Below are 20,487 nucleotides of genomic sequence, written 5' to 3' on the forward strand. Positions count from 1 at the left end.
GAGTTCGGAGTACGAATGCTCCCATCAACTATTTTCCGAATGGCCGGGTTGACAGCAAGGGTGACGGGTCACGTCTTCGCGGACAAAATCCTAGTGGCGTTGCACGGTTGTAATCGCCAAAAGTGCGCGCATTTTTATTTTTCTATCTAGGCGCCGTAATTGTATCCTAGCATGCCTGGCCTGCTTAGCCAGGAGTATCCGTACCAGCCTCGGACATGGAAGGAAACGAGACACACGTTGCTGCTATGCACTGCAACTCCCCCGCTCGCAGTCCATCGTCCGTACCAGCGTGGGCCGGTAATTGTGCCGCTCGACTCGTTGTTGATTTGGTATCAAACGTCAACAGCACATACTCCCCGAGACACGCCACCAATTCTTTCTCGTTCGGCCGAAGCAGCAGACGGGTGTTCCCTAGGATCTCTTACACTCCAAGGACCATACCAGTTCGCGAGGGAGCGATCGATGCTCACCAGCAAAGTATTGACTACCTCGCCAGCTCACCTGGCTTAAGCGATGGGCGGTGTTTCCGCCGTTCAAACTTATCACGTCCGCTATCGACCCGAACTCCACCTGCCCGCAGCACCACTGAGACTTCTAGATTGGACTACGGATTCTTCCCGACGACGTTTATCGGCAACATCCTTGTCTCTGGACTGTCTATTTTTCCTTCTGGTGGAGGATGTTATGTATGAATGAGTTCTCGTGTGGACGAGCTCACGGAGTACATGGTCAAATGCCATTCACCGTCTGATACTGCCCACTCACGCGAGGGACTCCTCCCCGTTGGACCCAACTAATGCAGTTTCTTCAAACACTCGATTGTTGCCTGTCGAATCACAAGGAGTCGGAGCCACTATGATGATCAAGCAGCACCGACGGAGTGTGTTCCTCTTCGGAGCAGCTTCGGAACAGACTGCAGATGTCGGCACGGCAAGCTCCATAAAATAAGGCCCGATGATCATGCAACCTGAAAAATGCCCGCGCCGCGAGCCGTCGCTGTTTGGGCGAGATTGATCCCCGCGCCTCTTTATCCCCTCCAAGAGATTGATTTACGAAGTAGGCACCTCAAAGTTGACCTACGCACGACATATGTCGGATACTCGGGAAAAAAGAAAGCATGGCTATTTTACCAAACTCAACTTCATGCGAAACTTGCACAAGCGTGGTCCACGTCACAGAGTACGCGACTCATCGCACGCACTCCTTCACGACCCAGACATGACCAAAGGATTGGACCTTTCCATGGTTCTCCCCCCTTCCGCCAGCGAGTGAGCGAATTCAAGCAAGACCTCGCAGACTAATACACCACGGTCGTCTGGTCTCGAGTCAAGCCATGCAGGAGGTTGGTAATGATTCGAAGCTTTTGGGGGGGCTCTGGGACTAGGAGCCATCGTCCAAACCCATGCCTGGAGCCAGACAGTTACTGTCGCAAACACTGCTGCCAACCGCCGGGAAGGAGACCATGAGATGAAGGTAGACGGACGAATTTCGAGCAGCCAAGCGCTCGCAGAAAGCCTGAAGATGCGGACTGCTGGGCTGCAGAGCTTTGATCGCTCGCCTACTATCCAAGCGGGAACACACTTACGAGATAGCCTCGATTGGTTTGAGCTTGTCATCTATCAGTGAAGCGGGAGACTTAGCAAAGAACAAGCACGCTTCCATCGACACCAGCCAAGTGTTCTCAAGCGGCGTGTAATCGATAGTATTATTGCCGAGCCTCCTGGTCACGTATCTTGCTTCAGAAATCATGGCCTCTTTCGGAGGACGCATTGAGGACGCCGATACTGAAGCTCGACAGTATGAACCATTTTTACAAGCATGCAGATATACCTACCAAGAACCCGAGTCAGCTGTTGCATTGAACAGACGAAGCTGCCTCGTGGCCAAGGTGGTTGGGCAGGTTCCATGGCCTTCCGGAACGTTTTGATCGCCATACTCCTGAACGAGTCGGGGCGGTCCTCAAGGCCATGGCGCACGGGCAAAGGATTTCTCCATGTTTCAAAGTCGTTTCCCTCACGGCGAGAGCACAAATTCTATTATTCTGCCCTGGTCCCAAACACAAGCACCAGTCCCACTGCTGGTTGAGGTTAGCTCTTTCACGGAGCTGGCCTCCTGGTCCTGTTCGATGGGGTTCGGGCAATTCGGCTGGGGAGCGCATTGTATACGCTTGAGGACGCATTTTCTTCCAGACTTGACTGTTGAACAACGAAGGCTGACCATCGCAGATATAGTCGAGATCTATTACGCCAAGGGCACCTTGCTGCTTCATTACCAAAAAGAAGATCTATGAAGGCGTCCCTTAGGGCACCAGACCGTCAAATAAGGGGACCAAAGCTCTGACCGGGTGTTCGGAGGTCCAAGTCGGGCATGAATCTCATCTGAGGGGTTTTTCAAAGTCAAATCGGCCAAGTTTACGTTTGATGTCGATACTTGGGTATCTGGACTTTGGTGGGAAGCTCCATCTATCCCACCACAAGTTCAACGGCCTCGTCGGCCCATCTCTTTCCCTCCAACAATAGAGAATGGGGGAGGGATGTGAGCCTGCTTAGACTCTGCATGCCAGGGAAGAGCTTGTCGTGTTTGACTATAACGCACCACGTTGAATTCGCAGAACAGCCATTATCTAGCAACATTGCAGAAGCAAGAAACGGTCACCAAAGATTTCCGCCTCATTCTCCAATGACATAGGTACAACCCTCATCGCCAATCCATACTTCATGCACGCGGCCGGCGTCCACGTCGATACGATCGCCGACGCCATAAGTAACCTTGTCGGGATTCTTGTCCTTGGGATAAGTGATGGTAAGGTTCCCACGCAGGATCAGATGGGTCGTCAGACCCCGATGCGAATGCGGGGAGTAGTGCGCGTTTCTGAGCTTTGATCGTCAGTTCGTGCATACTTGGCTTGCACTTAGGGCCAGGCCAGAAGGAAAGGCAAAAAGGCAGTGGGCATCACGTACGGTCCGTCGGTCCAAGTGAAGACATGAGGAAACCCCCAAGATCTAACCTCGGACTCGCTATCACGCTGGGAATTGGGCTTAGAAGGCATGACTGCAATATTGGGCGATTGCTGGCTTGAAGCTGAGGGGTAATGTGCGCAAGGCAAAGTTGAGAAGTTCGCTCGTGGCGCGGCGGCGGCGACGGAGGTAGACTGAAGACAGCTTGCGATTACGTCAGAGAAGATCCGATGTCGAGCTCCGTGCAGTCGACAGGGTCCGAGAGCTGTTCGTCGGCGGTTCCGCAGCTGACAGGTATGTTCTTCTCTGGAGGCTGGGCTGAGTCGAGTTGAGAGGAATCTCATTGAGATAGTTCATTACCGGAGTCAATGTTTAGAAACGCCGGGTCGGGTGCGCAGAGGTGGTGGTGGTCCGCGTACTCAGGTCTCGAGAGTCGGCTGCAGTGTGGGGGAAGCCGACTTTTGGGTGCTCGTCCCCCACTTATGCCCCGAGTGCCCCGATGCCGTGTGGCGACTGAAAGGACGGTGGTTTCCGGGAGGCGCAGCAGCGGCAGCCGAGCAAAAGAGATGCATAGGCGCCGGTGGGAAATGCGTGGCTTGGTGGCCAGCAGCAGCAACAGCAAGCAGACAAACTCGGAGCACCGACAAAGGCCCCGTCATGCCACTACGCTCCCTCATTCCTTGGCGTGCGGGTGACAGACTTGACGCCCCTCCCAGCTGGACTTATGCACTGAAGTGGAACATAACAACGGCTCGACGGAAGAAAACCGCCCCAAGGCTCTGTCAGGCCAAGTGGAAACCACTTGAGAATGCTTGGGTTCCCAGACTTCTGAGCCCTGGAGACTCTGTCACATACTGTGTCACTCTTGTTCAGCTCATTCCACAATTTTTTTTTTGGCGTGTCACCGTGTTTAATGGCTGCCTAGAGAGCTATTCCCTCGACCTTAGCATGCCCATGATATCACTTTGTATGGGGATCATCCCTCCCTCCATACGAAGCGGCAACGCCTCCACTAATTACGACATAAGGTATTCGTACGAAATACCCTAGCTTGCCTGGGGCCTATCCGTACACTGATGGTTTCCACCCGCTGTATCCGTACGGATGCTATGTTTAGCGCATCTCGAACGGGGGACTGCGAGACGTCAATATTGAATAGGGGCAAGGCTAGCTAGTAGGCGACAACTGTCTCGAAGCATCAGCCGTACTGCCGTTTTGCCGGGCCCGGTGACAGTAGGTATAGCATGAAAGTTTCCGATCTTGCGTGGACAGCATAGCGCAGCACAGCAAACGATGCACGGTGAGTTGTATGCTAAGGTGCTGCTGTAGTCTGCATCCTGTGGCAGGCGAAAATGGGCTGAGCACTCTTCTATGTAGTAGCCAAAGTACGTCGGGCATTGAGCCTCTCAGTGTGCCCTACGAAGCGACACCAATCTGTCAGTGGTAAATCGAGGCTCACGTCCAATGGTTCCGAAAGAGGCACCCCGTAAGACAGACAGGGCAGACTGCGATTGGGGGCCAAGACTAGCCATCTGCAGATGGATTCAGTGTGACGCTCCGCTTCGCGATGCAGGGAAAAGACCAGAGAGAGTCACACACATACGCGCAGACTCCGCCCCTCTGAAAACAAGGCATCACCACTTACTTTTGCTAGGTTTTTTTTTTTTTTTTCAGTATTCGAAGATGATCATGAACGTCGGGAAATGTGCTTCGGGCCTGGCACTCTTCAGTCTGACAATCATCATGCATATCAGATACTCAAAACAGACAGTTATGACAGAAACTATGCGGTACGCGTCACTCTCGTCCAATAGCCGACATTTCTGAGTCGAGGGAGAATGGAGAAGAGACGCGGGCTCCGACGTGATCAACAACAAAACGAAACAAGTCGAGATGCAGAGGCCAGCTCGAGAACCAAGGACGTGGATCCCGAGTAGGCCGTCCCTCAATGTCTCAATTCTGGTAGAGATTGAGAAGAGTCTCACTCCAGTTTCCATCTCAACAGGCAGTAGAGGTAAGGAACACCACGCTAGAGGGCACCATCGACAGGGCCCTCGGGACCACCTACAGCAGGGATCCAAACCATCGGGGGCAGTGCTGGCCCCTTCCCATTGGCTACTTGCATCGTTCAGCACACCCATCAGACGAGGCTGTCCCCCCTCCAAGTGCCCTGCAAGTGCTCTCCAAAGGGCTCCAAGTGCTACGGAACGGGAACCCCATCACGCTGGATCACACTTTACACCACAGTAAGGTAGGCACTTCCCTGCCCACCCATGTCCTCAGCTATGCTGACATGCATATCCACGCTTCCCACTCTCGTTGAAATTACCCTTTTACTGTCTCTCGAATGCCTTCGTTCCTCGAATTTCCTCGAATTCTCGAAAATAATCCTAAACTCTCGTTCAACGACAACTCGTATTCTTACAACTCCGTTCCTTCGTCTCCGTTACCATTTGTTATCCTGTCCCTCCAATGGGCTAATGATCATACCCATACGCTCTCCGAAGCCGTACCCCTCTGACCCCTAGAACCAGAGTAGGCTTGACTGAGCAAAGAATTACCTCCCTCCCGCGACGACAATCCGTCAGCCATACGCACGATCAATTTGGCCAACCAACACACACATATAGAGGAAAGAAAAGAGGACTTGATCCGGAGGCAGGCTATCAAGCCGCTGCAGCTCGCCCGCCATGTGTCTCTCTGTACGTCTCTTACCATATCCCGTAGGGGTTGTGCGCTCAATGCAAGGCTCCGGCATTGGCAACGCCCGCATATGATGCCTCTCCTGCACTTTCCCAAAGCCTTTGACACTGGCCTCGAGCTCGTGGTCAATCATCGCACATAGACTTACACATCTTGACAGTTCTGGCGCCGCAAGACCGCCCCGAGCAACGAAAAGACACAAAAGAAACGAACCCTCACGATGCCGCTTTGGTCCTCCTCCAACAAGACCTCCGCCAACACCCTCAAGAAGATGGTCGGCCTCACCACGATCCTGGCGCCTACACGAGACGGCTTCCACTTCCCACCCGCTCCCCGGCCGATGCCCCTCATCAATATCACAAACGTCGACGGCACTACGGACCCTTCGTCCTCATCATCGGCCGCATCGGACCCCAAGGAGGCAGTAGTTTCGCCCAGTCCCGATGAGATCCTGCTCAGCCAGGCCATTCGCGAACGTTTCGAGAAGATATTCAACGACCTACGCTCCCGCCGCTCTTCACTATCCCGCGAACCTTTTGTGACCCGCGACCAACTACTCGTATTCCTCGAGAATACTCAGGGCGAGACCGATGTCGAGGCTGTATTGCCTGAGGGTCAGCAACGATACAACTATGGCGAGTTCCTCGAATTGTGGTGGAAAAACTACGGCTGGGATGCCACCCGCCCAATAAAGGAGGAGGACAAGGACTTGAGTCGGCCCATTACGAACTACTTCATCAGCAGCAGCCACAACACATACTTAGAGGGCAACCAGCTTGCCTCCAGGAGTTCGCCCGAGGCTTACAAAACTGTATGTTGTCCTATGCTCGCATTCGCTCAGCAAAGAAACATAACTTCTAACACATGAACTGCAGGTCCTTCGCCGTGGATGTCGGTGTATCGAAATCGATATCTGGAACGGAGACACACCCATCACAACACAAGAGGGCAGCCGCTCCCCCAAACCTGATCACTCGAGGAATCTGTCTGGCTCCTCCCTTCCCAACGTGGCTGCAAGCGTCAAGGAGACGGTGGAAGATCTCCTGATCGAACGCAGCACGAACGGCAATGGCCACAACAGAAACACCAGCGCTGCCAGCAAATCTCTGAATCCTCGCGATAGTGCCACTCTACTGGGACCGAGCGAGTCCACCGACTCCCTCGGCAAAACCCTACGGCCCTCATCGCCGACCCCCTCAATGAAGAATCGCCTGCCGTATCCCAAGGATGAGCCCATTGTCACACATGGCTGGACTTTGACAACTCCTTGTGGCTTCAGAGAGGTCTGCAAGGCCGTTCGCGAGTCCGCCTTCGAGACGAACGAATTGCCCTTGATTGTCAGTCTTGAGGTCCATGCCGACAAGGAGCAGCAGGAGGTCATGGTCAGGATCATGAAGGAGGAGTGGGAAGGCATGTTGATCGATAAGTCTTGGGAGGGCATTGATCCCCGGTTCCGCCTCCCCAAGCTCGAGGAGCTCAAGCGCAAGATCCTGGTCAAGGTTAAGAAGGCGCCTAATAAGATTGAGGTGCCTCCCAGCACGACAGCCCTCTCTCAAGTATTTGCCAACGACGAGGACGCTTCGGGTTCCGACGATGAACGCAACAAGGAGGCACCTAAGCAAGAGACACCAAAACCGCCCATGACACCCAAGCTCGATGCCCCGGCCAAGGTCCATAGTGGAAACGAGCCGGCCAAGAGCACAAAGGTGGCCATTTGCCAGGCACTCAGCAGTCTGGCCATCTACACTCATAGCGAGCACTTTAAGAGCTTTGAGACACCGGCGGCTAAGAAGCCGAGTCATATCTTTTCGATAAGTGAGAACAGGATCCTAGAACTGCACACGACCAAGGCCCGCGAGATGTTCACGCACAATAAAAACTTCTTCATGCGGGCATTCCCCAACGGCTCGCGTGTCGACAGCTCCAACCCGGACCCCAGTCTCTTCTGGCGCAAGGGCGTGCAAATGGTTGCTCTGAACTGGCAATATCTTGACGAAGGAATGATGCTCAACGAGGGCATGTTCGCGGACGAGCTGGGATGGGTCCTCAAGCCTATTGGATACCGCAGCACTGACAAGGACACGCTGACAGAGGTCGACGCCGCGCCGCATGGTGACCTGGAGCTCACCGTCACCATCATCGCCGGCCAGCACATCTTTGTCGACGACGATTCTGCCAGCGACAGCAGCCGCGGCAAGCACCTCCGGCCATTTGTCAAGTGCGAGCTTCACGTCGAGATTGGAGCGCAGAACGGAAAGGCTGCGGACGAAGATGACTTCAAGCTCAAGACGGGGTCGAGAAAGACTGACCACCCCGAGTGGGAGAATGGAGCACGGCTCAAGTTCCCCAAGATCTCGAGGGTGGTGGAGGAGTTGAGTTTCCTCAGGTAAGAAAAGTCACGGTTTCCTTTATTTTTTGCTTTCTTCCTCCGGCAGCGGCATGTCTGGGCCTACGGGCCTTGACGATCTTTTGAGAATATGACTCGAGAAGACGGCGAGAAAGATGTGCGCGGCTCCGCGCCTACCCTCCCGCGCGCCGGCGTGTCCGACCTGTAAGACCAGAACAGCTCCGGCGGTGCAACGTTGTCCGAAGTGGTGACGGCTCCCCGACCCCCGGGAATGGCCTGATTCATCCTCGGATGCCATGCCGGGACCCGTTGCCGCTCTGCGTCATAGGCACGAGACGGGAACGCTCGTGGAACGAAGTCGGTCGTCGAGTTGTGCCCCCTTCCATGCCGTGTCACCGTCCCCTTCCCGTCCACGAACCGTTGATCCGTCAATACTCACCTGCCACGCGGGCCGCCGCGTTGACAGCCCGGACCGCCGCACACCGCAACGTTGTTCTTCTTTTCTCCCGCTTCTCTGCATCCTGCGAATAGCCATGACCAAAAAATAAATGAGGATGGTTTTTACTGACTTGTGTCTGAACCGCGCAGATTCAAGATTGAGGATGATCCACTCTTCGGTGGCGACGAGCTTCTCTCGTGGGCATGTATCCGCCTCGACCGTCTACGTCCCGGTTATCGCTTCATCAAGCTCATGGACACCAAGAACAGGCCGATTGAAGGTGGTAAGCTGCTCGTCAAGATCGATAAGGTGGTGCGGTAGAGACCCGCGCGTTCCGTCCGTCTGTCCGTGACATCGTATACCGTACCCGGCCTAGGGGCAGAAGCGAAAATGCTGTAACGCGCGATGTGGCAGACATACTAGCAGGGAAAGCCCTTTTTTCCGTTTTGTTACCTTTTTCTTTCTCTGGCTCTGCGGATTTCCGCGGGAGGCTCTGATACCTTTTTTTTTTTTTTTTTTTTTTTTGCATAACACAGTTGGTGACTTAGGCGTTGACATGGCGTTCATTCGTACTCTTCTTCTTCTTTCCTTTCTCGAGGCGAGCGATACCTATTTCCCCCTGCTACAACCTAGAGTTTCAGGTTTTTTATTCCCTATCAAGCCAGCCACCTTTTTCTTTTCTTCTATAATTTCCTTTTCTTCTGAGCATACACTGTACGCGGCACATTCGGAGAGGTTCCTTCGCGTGTCTCGGGGAGTTTTTCTCCTGTTTTGATCGAGAGGCGAAAATTGAGAATTGGATGAGAAACAACGGGAGAGACAAAAGCAGGTCATCTCAGAGTCATGAGAGGTCATTTCCTTATGTTGGGGGTAGGCGGCGGTGGTGGTTTGAGAGAAGGAAAACCCTTTCTCTTGACGAGGTCAGAAGATCAAGAGACAGGATTATACGCTGGTGGGAAAGGATTGTCTCAAGGTCACTGAGATAAGACACACACACACACACACACACACACACACATGAGAGACAAGACAGGGCGCAAAAGGACGAACAGCACACATACAGACCTACAAACCTGTGGGGCGCCGATCTTGACGCAGAGAAGCGCGGGGCGGGATGGAAACCAAATACCGTACCGTACGTAGTGGAGAGGAAATGAACAATTCCAAGGTATCTCACCTACACATGTAGACTCTGTTTTTGGGGGGCCCATTCAAGACCACAATCCGTGACATGTCGTTGCTTCCGTGTGACCATTCCTGTCTCTTCTGTCAACGACTCCCTCCCTAAACGGTCTCATGTGTTGTCCAACGTGACCGGATCTTGGGTGGGGGGGGGGGGGGGCACCCTGTTGCCGGCCATCCTGAAGCTTGACCGCCGCCCGCCATGAAAGATATGTCATATTCGAGTATTGACCAACGCGAACTTGTGAGGATGTCCTCCTGTATTGCTGTGTAGCAGTCAAATACGACGGGTTGTCACTGCAGTGTAGACGGAAAGCGGATACCTGCCAAACCCTGTATCGGGACATGCAGGACGAACAACGAATCTCATCAATGGCATGTCGGCCGTATCCCATACCAACCTCTTTTTTTTCTTTCTCTCTCTCTTTCTGGCGTATTGTCTCTCTGCAACGGTCATGACCATCAGGGTAGCTGTCGGTTCCCATGGCAGCATGTCGTGGGACCACGAACGAGATTCTTCTTTTCTGCCTCACGTCGCACCTGGGCGGACGTACTTCTTGGTTGTACGACGCCGGGAAGCAAGACAATAGACTCGCGGACCAAGGGAATTCTCTCGTCGAGGTTGAACGATATGACTCTCGAGGCTGTGTAACCTTTGAAAAATGTTTGATGACGGCCACGAGTTCCGAGTTGACGGGGGAATCATACACAGCCACCGGTAGACTCCATTCCCTGCTGTCAACAACAGATGAGAAAAAAAAGACATCTTCCTCCTGCCGCTCTGTTCCCGCTTCTTCGACGGGAGTCGGCCCTCGTTGAGCCCACTCCACCACCCGTTTCCGTGCCAAGAGGACCGACTGCAGCTGGACTTACTGCTCGTAAAGGCAAGGTTCTAGACTGCTTCTGTCCGCCATCATGCGATGGTTGCCTGCGACAAATGAAGGCTCTCACGAACCCCACCAGTACCAATCTCAACCCTGGTGAGGGCTCAGCAGACGACGCTGCAGCCCTGCCCGGCTCTTGCGGCTTGGCACCGAAAGATGCACGATTGGCAACCCTTCCTGCCTGGATATACCTAACCCGGTGGCACCAGTTGTGGGCTGCAGGCTCGGCATAAGAAAGCAAGCCACCGAAAAGAACAGATGAAGCTCAGCGGGAGTGCGTCGATCCCCAGGAAGTCTCAACCCGCTGTGGCGGGCGTGATGGTATAGCCAAAAGGCGAGGTTCCCAGTGTGGCCGTTGGTCGTGAGACAAGTCATAACGCAGAATAAGAAAGATTGTTCCAAAGTTATCCAATGAAGCCATTTCGTCTTGCATGTCTGTAAGACATAAAAAGGAACAATGGCCGTCATGTGCAATCATAGCGCCGGACTAGATGGTATCTGGCGCGGCCCGACAGTAGGCAACTTGTCAGTTATCACCGGGGATAGATTTGCCGGTGCGACTGATCCGACCAAGGGGTTCGTCGCGGAATAAGCAGCCTTGGCTGCAGGTTTTGAGTAGGCATCTCGACAGTCCATCCCCTCGAGCCGTCGCGGAGAAGCCAGGGCCAGTTTATGCAACTCGTAGCCATCAGAAGTTGGCCGTCTTCCTGTCCGCAACGAGTACAAATGTCGCCAAATTAAAGTTGACGGTACTATGGCTTGATATTGAGACAGGCGATTGGTGGTTACCTGGCGTTGCGGGAACTAGGGCGGTGTAACAAGGCTATCACCAAGCGCCTAGCCCTCGAGTAACAATAGGAGTTGGTCATGGCAAAGGTGTCCAAAGTACCTAAAGTACGTATGCAAAGCGCAAGGGTTCGGGAAGTGAGACATGCGTTTGTTCTGTCAACTGTGAAAGTCGTTTGGCGGGGGCATCATCGAGATCTCTTTCAATCTAAAAGTACCGTTGGGAATTGAGCCTCTGGTTACTGAATAGTGATGAAGATGCAACAACCCACCATTGCCTCTCGGTTTTGTGACTGGCCATGTGGTACACTGGTCGGGCTGCTGCGGGCGGTTCCGACAGTCTGGTCGACTAGCTAGGTATGCCTGTCGTCCATGAGCATGTCACCGAGGTTTTGGTGTTTTCTATGGAGATGATCAGGAGATTGAGGGAGGGATCGTTCGTAGATCCGATTGAGCTTCAAAATGGGGCTGACTTGAGAATTGGATCCTGGTCTTGCGTCAATCATTACCTCTTAGCCTTGCCCAAAAAGCGGTTATTACCATGTGTCAGGAACCTCGAGTTCGAGACTTGGAGCGGCAAGCCATCAACTAGGCCATGAATCAGAATAGCAAAACGAGGAGACGGAATAGTTGTAGTCCTTGTTGAGGATCCTGGCGACTATCGTTTGGCGTTTTGATGAGACGTAAGTCCATCGAAACTGAGGCTGCCAAAACAACACGTCTCTCCGGTTGCTTGCAGATGTAATGCAAGTACCCTCACCGCAAGGGACTCGTCGTTGGTGATATGTAGTCATGGAATACGCGAAATAATTGCTGAAAACCTGTTTGTTCTCGTGCTTGGGGCCAGCTCCGGAGCAGTCAATGGAATGTTTTGACAGGCGATACTGGTGCAGCCAAGTTTCCCGAAGCAAGGGCGGTAGATTGAGTAGCTCAGCTGTGCTTGACCTAGACACTATTGGTTTAATGCGATATGCTGGTCGGACTTCCCAACAGCAGAGCCTCTCGGAGTTTCGCACATCGTTGCTGCCACATCCTTGCAAGAAGAATATTGTCGCTGTTTTCCATGGTTCCACCATATTTCGAGCGCGACCAGATCGTGGAATTGTTGAATAGTGATTGCGACGGAGAAAATGTCTTTGAATGGGCGGGCAGTGAAGCTCTGCAGCCGGAGATGTAGTCAATGTGACAGATCACTTTCTTCCGTTCGATTGCGCCTCCATGAAATTGGAAGCGGAGGCTGGGACAATGCCGGGCATGTACCGATTTTCGATGAGAGACTGACTGATCGACCGCGCATCTCGTCTACGAGATGACAGGTCACATCGGCCTCTTGGTATGCTTGAGGCCCGCGCAGGAGGTGGGCATTGAGGCTCTCACATGGCCCCCGAATCTGACACTGAATATCAGTGGTGTTACGCACAAAGCTGTCTGCAAGAGTATGCAGGTCGAATGTTGGAGGCGTCGACTGCTAGATGAAGGCCGAGGGACGTGTGTTGGTACATCGGCTAGAGGTAGTGACTACTGACCAGTCGTTGACACTGGTTGGAGGCTCAGAGCGTGCGTGTTGTGTGTTCCGCTAGTGGTGGTCACAAATGACAATAATGATATTTCGCCGAGAACAATTGACACGTCGATTCGCCTGTTGGGCATTTGAAACCAAGATGTGTGAGACATGAGATTGTCTTATGGTGCTCCTGGGTCGGCGCCGGCTAACATTGTCGATTCACATTTCGGTGACGATGGAATCGGGATTTTTGAATCCAGACCCTTCGATGATTATGGGTGAGTCTGCCCACATGCATTTGGAAGATGGCCTGCCATTGAATGGGTCGGTGTGGATTGAGCTACACCTGAGCCAGGGCGAGCCGCGGCACCATACTCACCGATCAACAACGACTTTGCCCCAAGCACAAAGTAGTTGCACACCTTCCTCGTTTGATGGAGGTTTTGGTGGCAATGCCTCCAACACACGGCGGCACGTCTGCGAGAACGGCCGGGACGACAGCCGGAGGCCCGAAAACGTATGATCTCGTGTTTTTCGGCAGGGCTGGTGTTATGGGGTGAGATGCAAAGACGTTGGAAAAGGCCACTACGACGCCACATTGTGTCCAAACCTTGGCACATGTGTCAAACCTCGTTGGCGTCGCTTGGACCAAGGGCGGGCTGTGGTATTGCACATTCACTTTTTTTTGCGGCCTCGTATTGCGGCCTCGTCACACCGCGGTAACAACAAGTAGGGTGTGCGCACCGTAGATCGCGGGATGTGATGGCGGCTACGGCTGAACGTCAAAGTCTACGCGGCCGATTACGGTGCGACCACCTGCGAACCAGCTTGCTGGGATGAGGCTAGGCTCCTACCTTTTGCAGTAGTCGGTGAGCTGTGCAACAAACAGCAGCGCCAGGCCGGTAGGTATTGTGGTCGACTTTGGAGAGGGTGTGTTAGGATTGTCCACGTTTCGAGGTGTAAGTCCATCCACTGGAGCAGCGATATCGCGAACGATGAGCGAGATCCCGCTGACTTGGAATTAAACTCCCGTTTGACGAGCAGAGGCGGCGCCAGATGTTCACATTCCCAACAGACCTCCACTTGGGGGACTCTCGTCGTTTCCGTCGAGCCGAGCTGCTCTTTGCCCCTGCTCGCGATAGCTAGGTAGGTAGTTTGTGGGTGCGGGCACGGTGCGGAAGGAACGTTGAGGACACCGTTGACCTCTCAGTCCAACGAGAGAGTCCATGGCCACTTTCGATCGATGCGTAGGCGAGTTGTTGCAGAACAGGACGCTAAGGAGCCTGGGATGAGGAGAAGGGAAAAGAGAAAAGCAATTATGGGCAAGGGAGCCCGTAAGTCCGTGGAGCAGGGACTAAAAGAAGAAAGCGGACTTTTGCGTCGAGTGGAGACATTTGAGTGGGATTTGAACCAAACGTGAACCTTGGGTCCCATGGGAAAAGAAAGAATGGAACGGATTATTCCATCAGAAAAAGAGAATAGAAAAGTAAGTGGGATTTGGCGAAAAGAGAGCAAAGCGTTGCCGCGGCCGGGTGTTTGCAGCAGTGGACGTTGCGGAAAACTCGGAGGGTGGGCCACAGAGGGCATTTCCACGGTCGTACGTTTCTAGGTAGGAAGAAATGAAGGGATAGCAAGGTAAGGGAAGGAAAGAAACCAAACGCAAAGAAGCCTCGGTATCATTGACATTGAAAGGTAAGGAATGATGTAGTGTAGGGGAAATGGGGACCTGATGTTTGCTAAGGTGGAAGTCTCATTCTCTTGCCGTAGGTAATTGGTTCCACTGCGGTTTGCGAGCCCAGTTTCCTCAGGGCATGCAATCAGAGATAGGAGGAAGGGGGGAAGGGGGAGGGAGCGCAAGGTAAAGAAAAGAAGCAGCAGCTGACGCAAGGAACCACATTCCACGCTTTGAAATCTCGGTAAAACTAAGAAAAAGAGGTTTGATGTCGATGATCGACCCCGGATCGTGGTTTACATTCTTGGAAGTTTGAACCTCGCGCTCGCGGTACGTATAGTACACCCACACTCGTACACACTTTCCCTTCCAAGCTGGTCATTGCAAGTGGAGATACAAGATACTTGACAGAAGCGACGTGGAGGCAAGAGCTCTATGCTGTGACGCAGAAAAGAGGCAGGTCGTATTTTCCTTCTTTCTCAATCTCATGTACAGATATGTGCCCATCGAGGTTGACGGATGTAAGTACCCACATGCAAGAGAACGACTCGGCATATCTGTATGCCTTCCCTTTCTCTTCCCCCTTCCCCTCGTAGGGGTGAGAAGCGCAGAGAAGAAACCCCTCCAGGCTCCTCCTGTGCTTTCTTGGAGATTTGACACGGGGGTCCCTTGGGTTCTCTTGTGGCCTCTCCCTTTACGCTTTGTTACACACGTGTTAGCCCCGCTTGAGTGCATTCTGGGCAGGGCTAGGCAGGAACTGGGGGGCTTCAACGACGACGTTCCTAGTTTGATTAGTGTACGGATACTTTGCAGGTTCTCATACCGGGAGGAGCTGAGCTGAGCCACAGCGAGACGAGAGAGAAAGAGAGAGAGAGCTTGCGCGCTGCATCGGAGCTTTCAGCCCTGGCGCCTAGTAGTTGGGCCTCAGGCGCTTTTAGACGACGGTCCAGATTTCACCATGTGACGGGAATGAATGATGATCAACAAAATTAGGAAAGGCTAGACAGGGCTGGGAAATTCGAACCTGGGGGTGGGTAATGGGCTGGGCTGAGATTCAGACGCAGTAGGCTAAGGTATGGACACTGGTGAGATACGGTCGACCTGAGGTTCGAGATTCAGCTCGAGTCAAGGGCTATCCCCGAAAAAGAATATGGGAAATAACAACTACAAGTTCGGGGCAGTTATTAGTCAGAAGGTGAATTGCGCGAGAGTGACGGAGGGGTAAGGTAGGTACCTCGTAGGCAAAAAGGAAGGCCATCGATCAAAGCGGTACATTGTCGGAGTGCGAAGAAAAAGGTGGGTATCGGATCTGGTAGCATCTTAGCCCTGGCATCTAGGGAAGCAGGGGCAATGGCTTCTGCCTCCACCATCACCACTACTTCCTGACGAGTGACCACCAGGAGTGTGCCGAGGTCGCACAACTACTGTGGTAAGGTAACCTCTATCTACGGACATCGACAACCGCAGCGGTTGCAAGATCCATCGGCATGCAGCCTGGATCAAATAGAAAAAGATCCCGGCATATATATGTGTGTGTGTGTGTGTGTGCGTGCGTGGCAGCTGAAGCAGAACGTACATGATTGGAAAGAACAAAGTGCGATATGTGAGGAGATGTTGGAGATGTCGGAGATGTTGATTGAGATCCATGGATGCAGCAAAAGGTGTCATTGTGGTGGTGTGAATGGTTGTAACTTGTAACCTGTGTGTGTATGTGTGCTCGCACGTACAAACCCATGGGCAAGCCACCAATCGGACAACCGCCGGCCACAATCACGGTAGGTACGGAGTATGCGGTCAAGGTAAGGTGAGCTTCACCAGCCGCGATAACCCCTCCCCTCCCACAATCTCCCACCCGGGCCCCCGAGACGAGAGGAAGAGGAGCGCCACTCAGCCCCCCGGAATAAACCAATAGGGTCATCCGAACAAGACAGGACCAGGGTCGCTGTCATTCGTTCATTGCTTTGCTGCTATCCCAAACTCTCTCACACTCTCTGTGTGTCTCTACGGAGTATCTGTACCTTGGAACCTCTCTCCAGGGTAGGTAGGTAAATGTCTGGGCCATCTTTTTTTATTCTGCGACAGGCTATCCATACTAATCATTATTTGTTTTTACGACTGCTCACAAACCCCATCCCAGGAATCCAAATATCCCGGCTTGCAGAAAAGGAACATAATCGACTTTGTTGGGACTTGGAAAGCAACAACTAAATTCTCTTTCGTTTTGCATTTTGCGCGCCCCCCTCGTTCTCGGAGGAGAGATGAACGAGGTTCTATCACACACACACACACACACACACACACTTCTGCCGTCACCTCTTTTTTTAGGCTGAAGCCTGGGCAAACAGAGTTTACGGTACAGCTTCCTCCCGGGCTTGTCATCACCTGGTGCCCATGAAGAGGAGTCCTTAGGAGTCAGTGCTCCGAACGGGTAGCCATACAAGCCCTTCCCCGGCAAGCATCTTCCCTCGTGGACGTTTGACACTACCGTTCGGCCTTTTTCGCCTTACAGGCTTACTTACACACACACGCACACACTCGTTCACTCACTGACACACGCAAACAACAGAAACTACCTATATGTCGTCTCTTATTGGATCTCCATTACCTTATTCATCTCTACGCAGTAGTTCGCACCCGCTAAACACAGGAACTAGGTAGGTTGGACTTATTACGTGCATTTCGCCATGCCCATCAGATTATCCCAACAACGTCCAATCCAGACATTCTCCAAACTTTATTGTGCCTTCGTTGGCAATCTGCATTGCGACTGCAACTTCCGTGGCTCTTGTTGCAGAGGATTACGAGGCCCCCTTTCGTCGTGGTTGAATTATTCCAGCCACATCCCGTTCCCCCTCCTCCCTCTCTCACTCTAGTAAGCTAGTCCCCGTTGGGGGCGTTTACCAAAGCAAACGGGCACGCGATAGTATTTGCGATGGACCCAAAGGCACTTAACAAGCCCTGTTTTTTTTTTTTTTCCTTTTCCGCCGCCACCCCCTCCCTTACCTACACTTGCCATGTTTTCCTCTACTCTACCAAAGGCGAAAAAATAAGCCGATTTGAAATATTGTCCGAGCTATCTTAGTGCCAGCCAAAAAGTATCGTGTTGTCGCTTTCGTTGATGTTTCGTCATACCCATCCGCGATGTGGAGTCTATAAACCGATCTTCCCCCCTCTAAACCACCCCCCAAAAAGGAAGCGCTAGGGTAAGAAGAAGAACCATGGGAAGAGAGGGGGGGACAGAGAGCCGTTTGAGCCTCCACGTCGGCTCTAGGGGGGTGGTTGCGACGATTCTGCAGGGTTTTTCCTGTTGGCTACCGGATACCTGCAGTTCAGAGTAGAGGAATCCACGGGGAGGGTCTGCTCCATGGGACAACATGGGACAACATGGGTCATTGTATGAAGTGTAGTACGGATACACTATTACAGAGTTTCCCAAAGTCTTTTCTTTCTCCGTTCATACGTGCGTTACTGGGAGAAGTACGGAGTAAACAGCGAGAGAATACCTAGATATGGGGAGGGGAGGGGGGCGTACCGGGGGGGTTCTTTCGCGAAAGATACCTTAACCTTGCCATGATTCAATGACTACGCAGTACTTGAACTACATACACAGTAATGGACTTCCCCCTCTCTTTTCTTTGCTGCAAAGTCACATAGTCACAGAGAAAGGAATTCCCCGGCGCGGAATCCCGGGGCAGATCGAACAGAGCTCTGGAACATCCACTCATCTGGGTTATTCTTCTGCTCGCTCCCTGTTCGAATACACCCCTGCCTGCACTAGCCTCGCGATCGACTGCCCGCCAGGGGCCAATGAGCAACCCCGGGGGGCCATGGCCGCATGGGCATGGGGGGATTGGGATTGGGGGGAAGGGGGGGAGCATCCGGATTTACATGGTTTAAGAAAGAAAAAAAGAGAGAAAGAGAATGAGGGAAAGAGAGAGAGAGAGAGAGAGGTGTGTGGGGTAGAGAATAATGAGGACTACCTAGGCAGCTAGCGCCTCTGCCCTCACCTTTGCTTTCTAATACTTCTTACCGCGTGGTGATGCCCTGGTATGATGGTATCTAATTCCAAACAAGGAGGATTCGGGGATATAAAAAAACGAAGAAAAAAACACGGTAAAACAAAACAAGAGAACAAAAACCAATCAACCAACCTCCGTCCATCCCTCAGGCCAGGCCCCCAGAGGAGCCGCCGCCAGCCGAGCCGTGTCTCCCGTTTGGAGACTCAGAGAGGGCACCTCATGGCTTTCACGGCTTGAGCTGGTTCGGCGTCTGTCTGTCTTGTCTTACCCACGAGTCTACGATACCCACAAAGGAAAGAATGAAAATACAAGTAAAAGAATGGGCTTCTTGGTTTTCCCGTAGACCAAAGTACCATCCTCGCACAAACTCCCAATCACCTCTTCATCTTCTTCTTCGTCTTCGCCTTCGCCTTCTTCTTCTACTTACCCCCCTCCACCCCTCCCCATAGACAAGAAACCCAAGAGCTAGCTCGACCTAGTCGTGCCAAGCCAAGGAAACATACATACAGACAGACAGGCCAAAAGCAAGAAGGAAACAAGAGACACACCAGGATGCATGTACACGCAACTACCTACGCTCACACACACAGCCCACGCCCACGGCACACCACGCACGCACACATACACACACACACACAAACGAAGCGTGTATGTACCGTACCTTACGGTCGTTCCCGATGAACAATTCTTCAGCCATCACCATGGGGCCTGGTTCCACCCCACCTTGCTCCCCCCCTCGAACAAAGTAGAGTGATCCCAAGGTATCCATCCACATCCCCCATCGTTCAGATCCTTGTACCCATGCCTATCCTGGCAACCTGGTTCGCGCCACCGTCGTTCATCGCTGAACTGCCACTGATACCTACGCCTCTGGGGGGGTCTCTGCTAGTCCCGCACCAGAATGTGATATGTGCCATGTTCTGCACTGTACCGGTCTACCGGCCTGTTTGGTTTCTTTTGCTGCTTGCTACTTTTCTGCTGGCGGCCTTCCGCCGGTTGCTCGCCGATTTGATTATTATCAGATGGCACTGCCATATTTTCTTCTTGCACTAGTAACCAGAACAGGGACTTGGAACACCCGCTCCCGCCTGGAGCGAAGTCTCCCTCGCTGTGCCGACCTGGTCCTTGCCCGTCTCGACGGCCCAGCTAGCGAGTGCTTTGTCCTTGTCGTGCGATTTCAAAGGAATCTGCCAAACTATAAGTATCGACGGTTGCCGCCTGGAGTTCTCTCGCCTTGTCCAGATCACCATCATCGGACATTTTACAGGTTCAAAGGAACATCAGCTTGACGCAGCCAAACTTCAACATCCATCAACAACACATCGACTTCGAGTCCAACCCCAACCAACCAAACCCCACCACACCTTTTCGAATCCAAATCCCACGAACCAGAACCACAGTCAACCAACCAAGTTCGCCATCACATCTCGCCAACATGGTCTGCTCAAACCACTGCCAGGTCGACAAGACCGCTTTCCGAAACCAACAGAAGCCATCGTCGTCCTCCAAGAGCGGCTCGAAACAGGTGAGTGTGCATGGCTGCACCCCACGTCCACACAGGGCCCGAACTAACTCTCTTTTCTCAGCACCTTCTCCCAGGCATTCGCTGCCCTACGTGCCATGCCTCAGGTAAAGAGGTGTGGGTACTACCCGGAAAAGAGTGCGGCTACTGCGGCACCCCCTGCGGCTAAGACAGCTCATGTGAGTTCTCCAACTTCTTCCCGCGTCATTGCAAAGATGTGGCGGTGAGGCTGACTCTTGTACAGCGCTGAAATCCCCCGATCAAGAGTCATATAGCTGGGACTGCGATGCGATATTGGGAACCACTAAAACAATTACGATACCCCGGGACAACGGCGAACGGCGACACACAAGGGCTATAGATTGAGGGGTTGTGTGCGAGCAAGAATGAGATGACCAAAGGGGGTTGTGCTTGTTCGAGTACGAGGAATTCTTTTCATCCTCTTTTTTTTCTTCCGTCATTTTTTGGGTTG

General features: G+C 52.8%; 5 protein-coding genes across 5 annotated transcripts; 4 read left to right on the forward strand and 1 right to left on the reverse strand.

Moving 5' to 3' along the window:
* Positions 1 to 2,669: 2,669 nt before the first annotated feature.
* CTAM01_06892 (uncharacterized protein) lies at positions 2,670 to 3,049 on the reverse strand (the record flags this gene model as incomplete). The annotated part of the gene is made up of 2 exons (XM_060522918.1): positions 2,670 to 2,871; positions 2,961 to 3,049. The coding sequence occupies 2 exons, from the start codon at positions 3,047 to 3,049 to the stop codon at positions 2,670 to 2,672; spliced, it is 291 nt and encodes a 96-aa protein (XP_060382420.1).
* Positions 3,050 to 5,230: 2,181 nt separating this feature from the next.
* Positions 5,231 to 5,485, forward strand: CTAM01_06893 (uncharacterized protein; the record flags this gene model as incomplete). Its single annotated transcript, XM_060522919.1, has 1 exon — positions 5,231 to 5,485. The coding sequence occupies one exon, from the start codon at positions 5,231 to 5,233 to the stop codon at positions 5,483 to 5,485; it is 255 nt and encodes an 84-aa protein (XP_060382421.1).
* Positions 5,486 to 5,647: 162 nt separating this feature from the next.
* Positions 5,648 to 8,767, forward strand: CTAM01_06894 (phosphatidylinositol-specific phospholipase C; the record flags this gene model as incomplete). The annotated part of the gene is made up of 4 exons (XM_060522920.1): positions 5,648 to 5,659; positions 5,821 to 6,471; positions 6,536 to 8,046; positions 8,596 to 8,767. 4 exons carry the CDS (start codon positions 5,648 to 5,650, stop codon positions 8,765 to 8,767), a joined length of 2,346 nt encoding a protein of 781 aa, XP_060382422.1.
* Positions 8,768 to 8,825: 58 nt separating this feature from the next.
* CTAM01_06895 (uncharacterized protein) lies at positions 8,826 to 9,221 on the forward strand (the record flags this gene model as incomplete). The annotated part of the gene is made up of 1 exon (XM_060522921.1): positions 8,826 to 9,221. A coding segment is annotated over one exon (396 nt), but the record flags the coding sequence as incomplete, so codon positions are not given.
* Positions 9,222 to 19,928: 10,707 nt separating this feature from the next.
* CTAM01_06896 (uncharacterized protein) lies at positions 19,929 to 20,184 on the forward strand (the record flags this gene model as incomplete). Its single annotated transcript, XM_060522922.1, has 2 exons — positions 19,929 to 20,018; positions 20,080 to 20,184. 2 exons carry the CDS (start codon positions 19,929 to 19,931, stop codon positions 20,182 to 20,184), a joined length of 195 nt encoding a protein of 64 aa, XP_060382424.1.
* Positions 20,185 to 20,487: the final 303 nt, after the last annotated feature.

Source organism: Colletotrichum tamarilloi, assembly GCF_030869305.1.
Source record: "Colletotrichum tamarilloi strain Tom-12 chromosome Unknown Scaffold_20.1, whole genome shotgun sequence".
Lineage (NCBI taxonomy): Eukaryota > Fungi > Ascomycota > Sordariomycetes > Glomerellales > Glomerellaceae > Colletotrichum > Colletotrichum tamarilloi.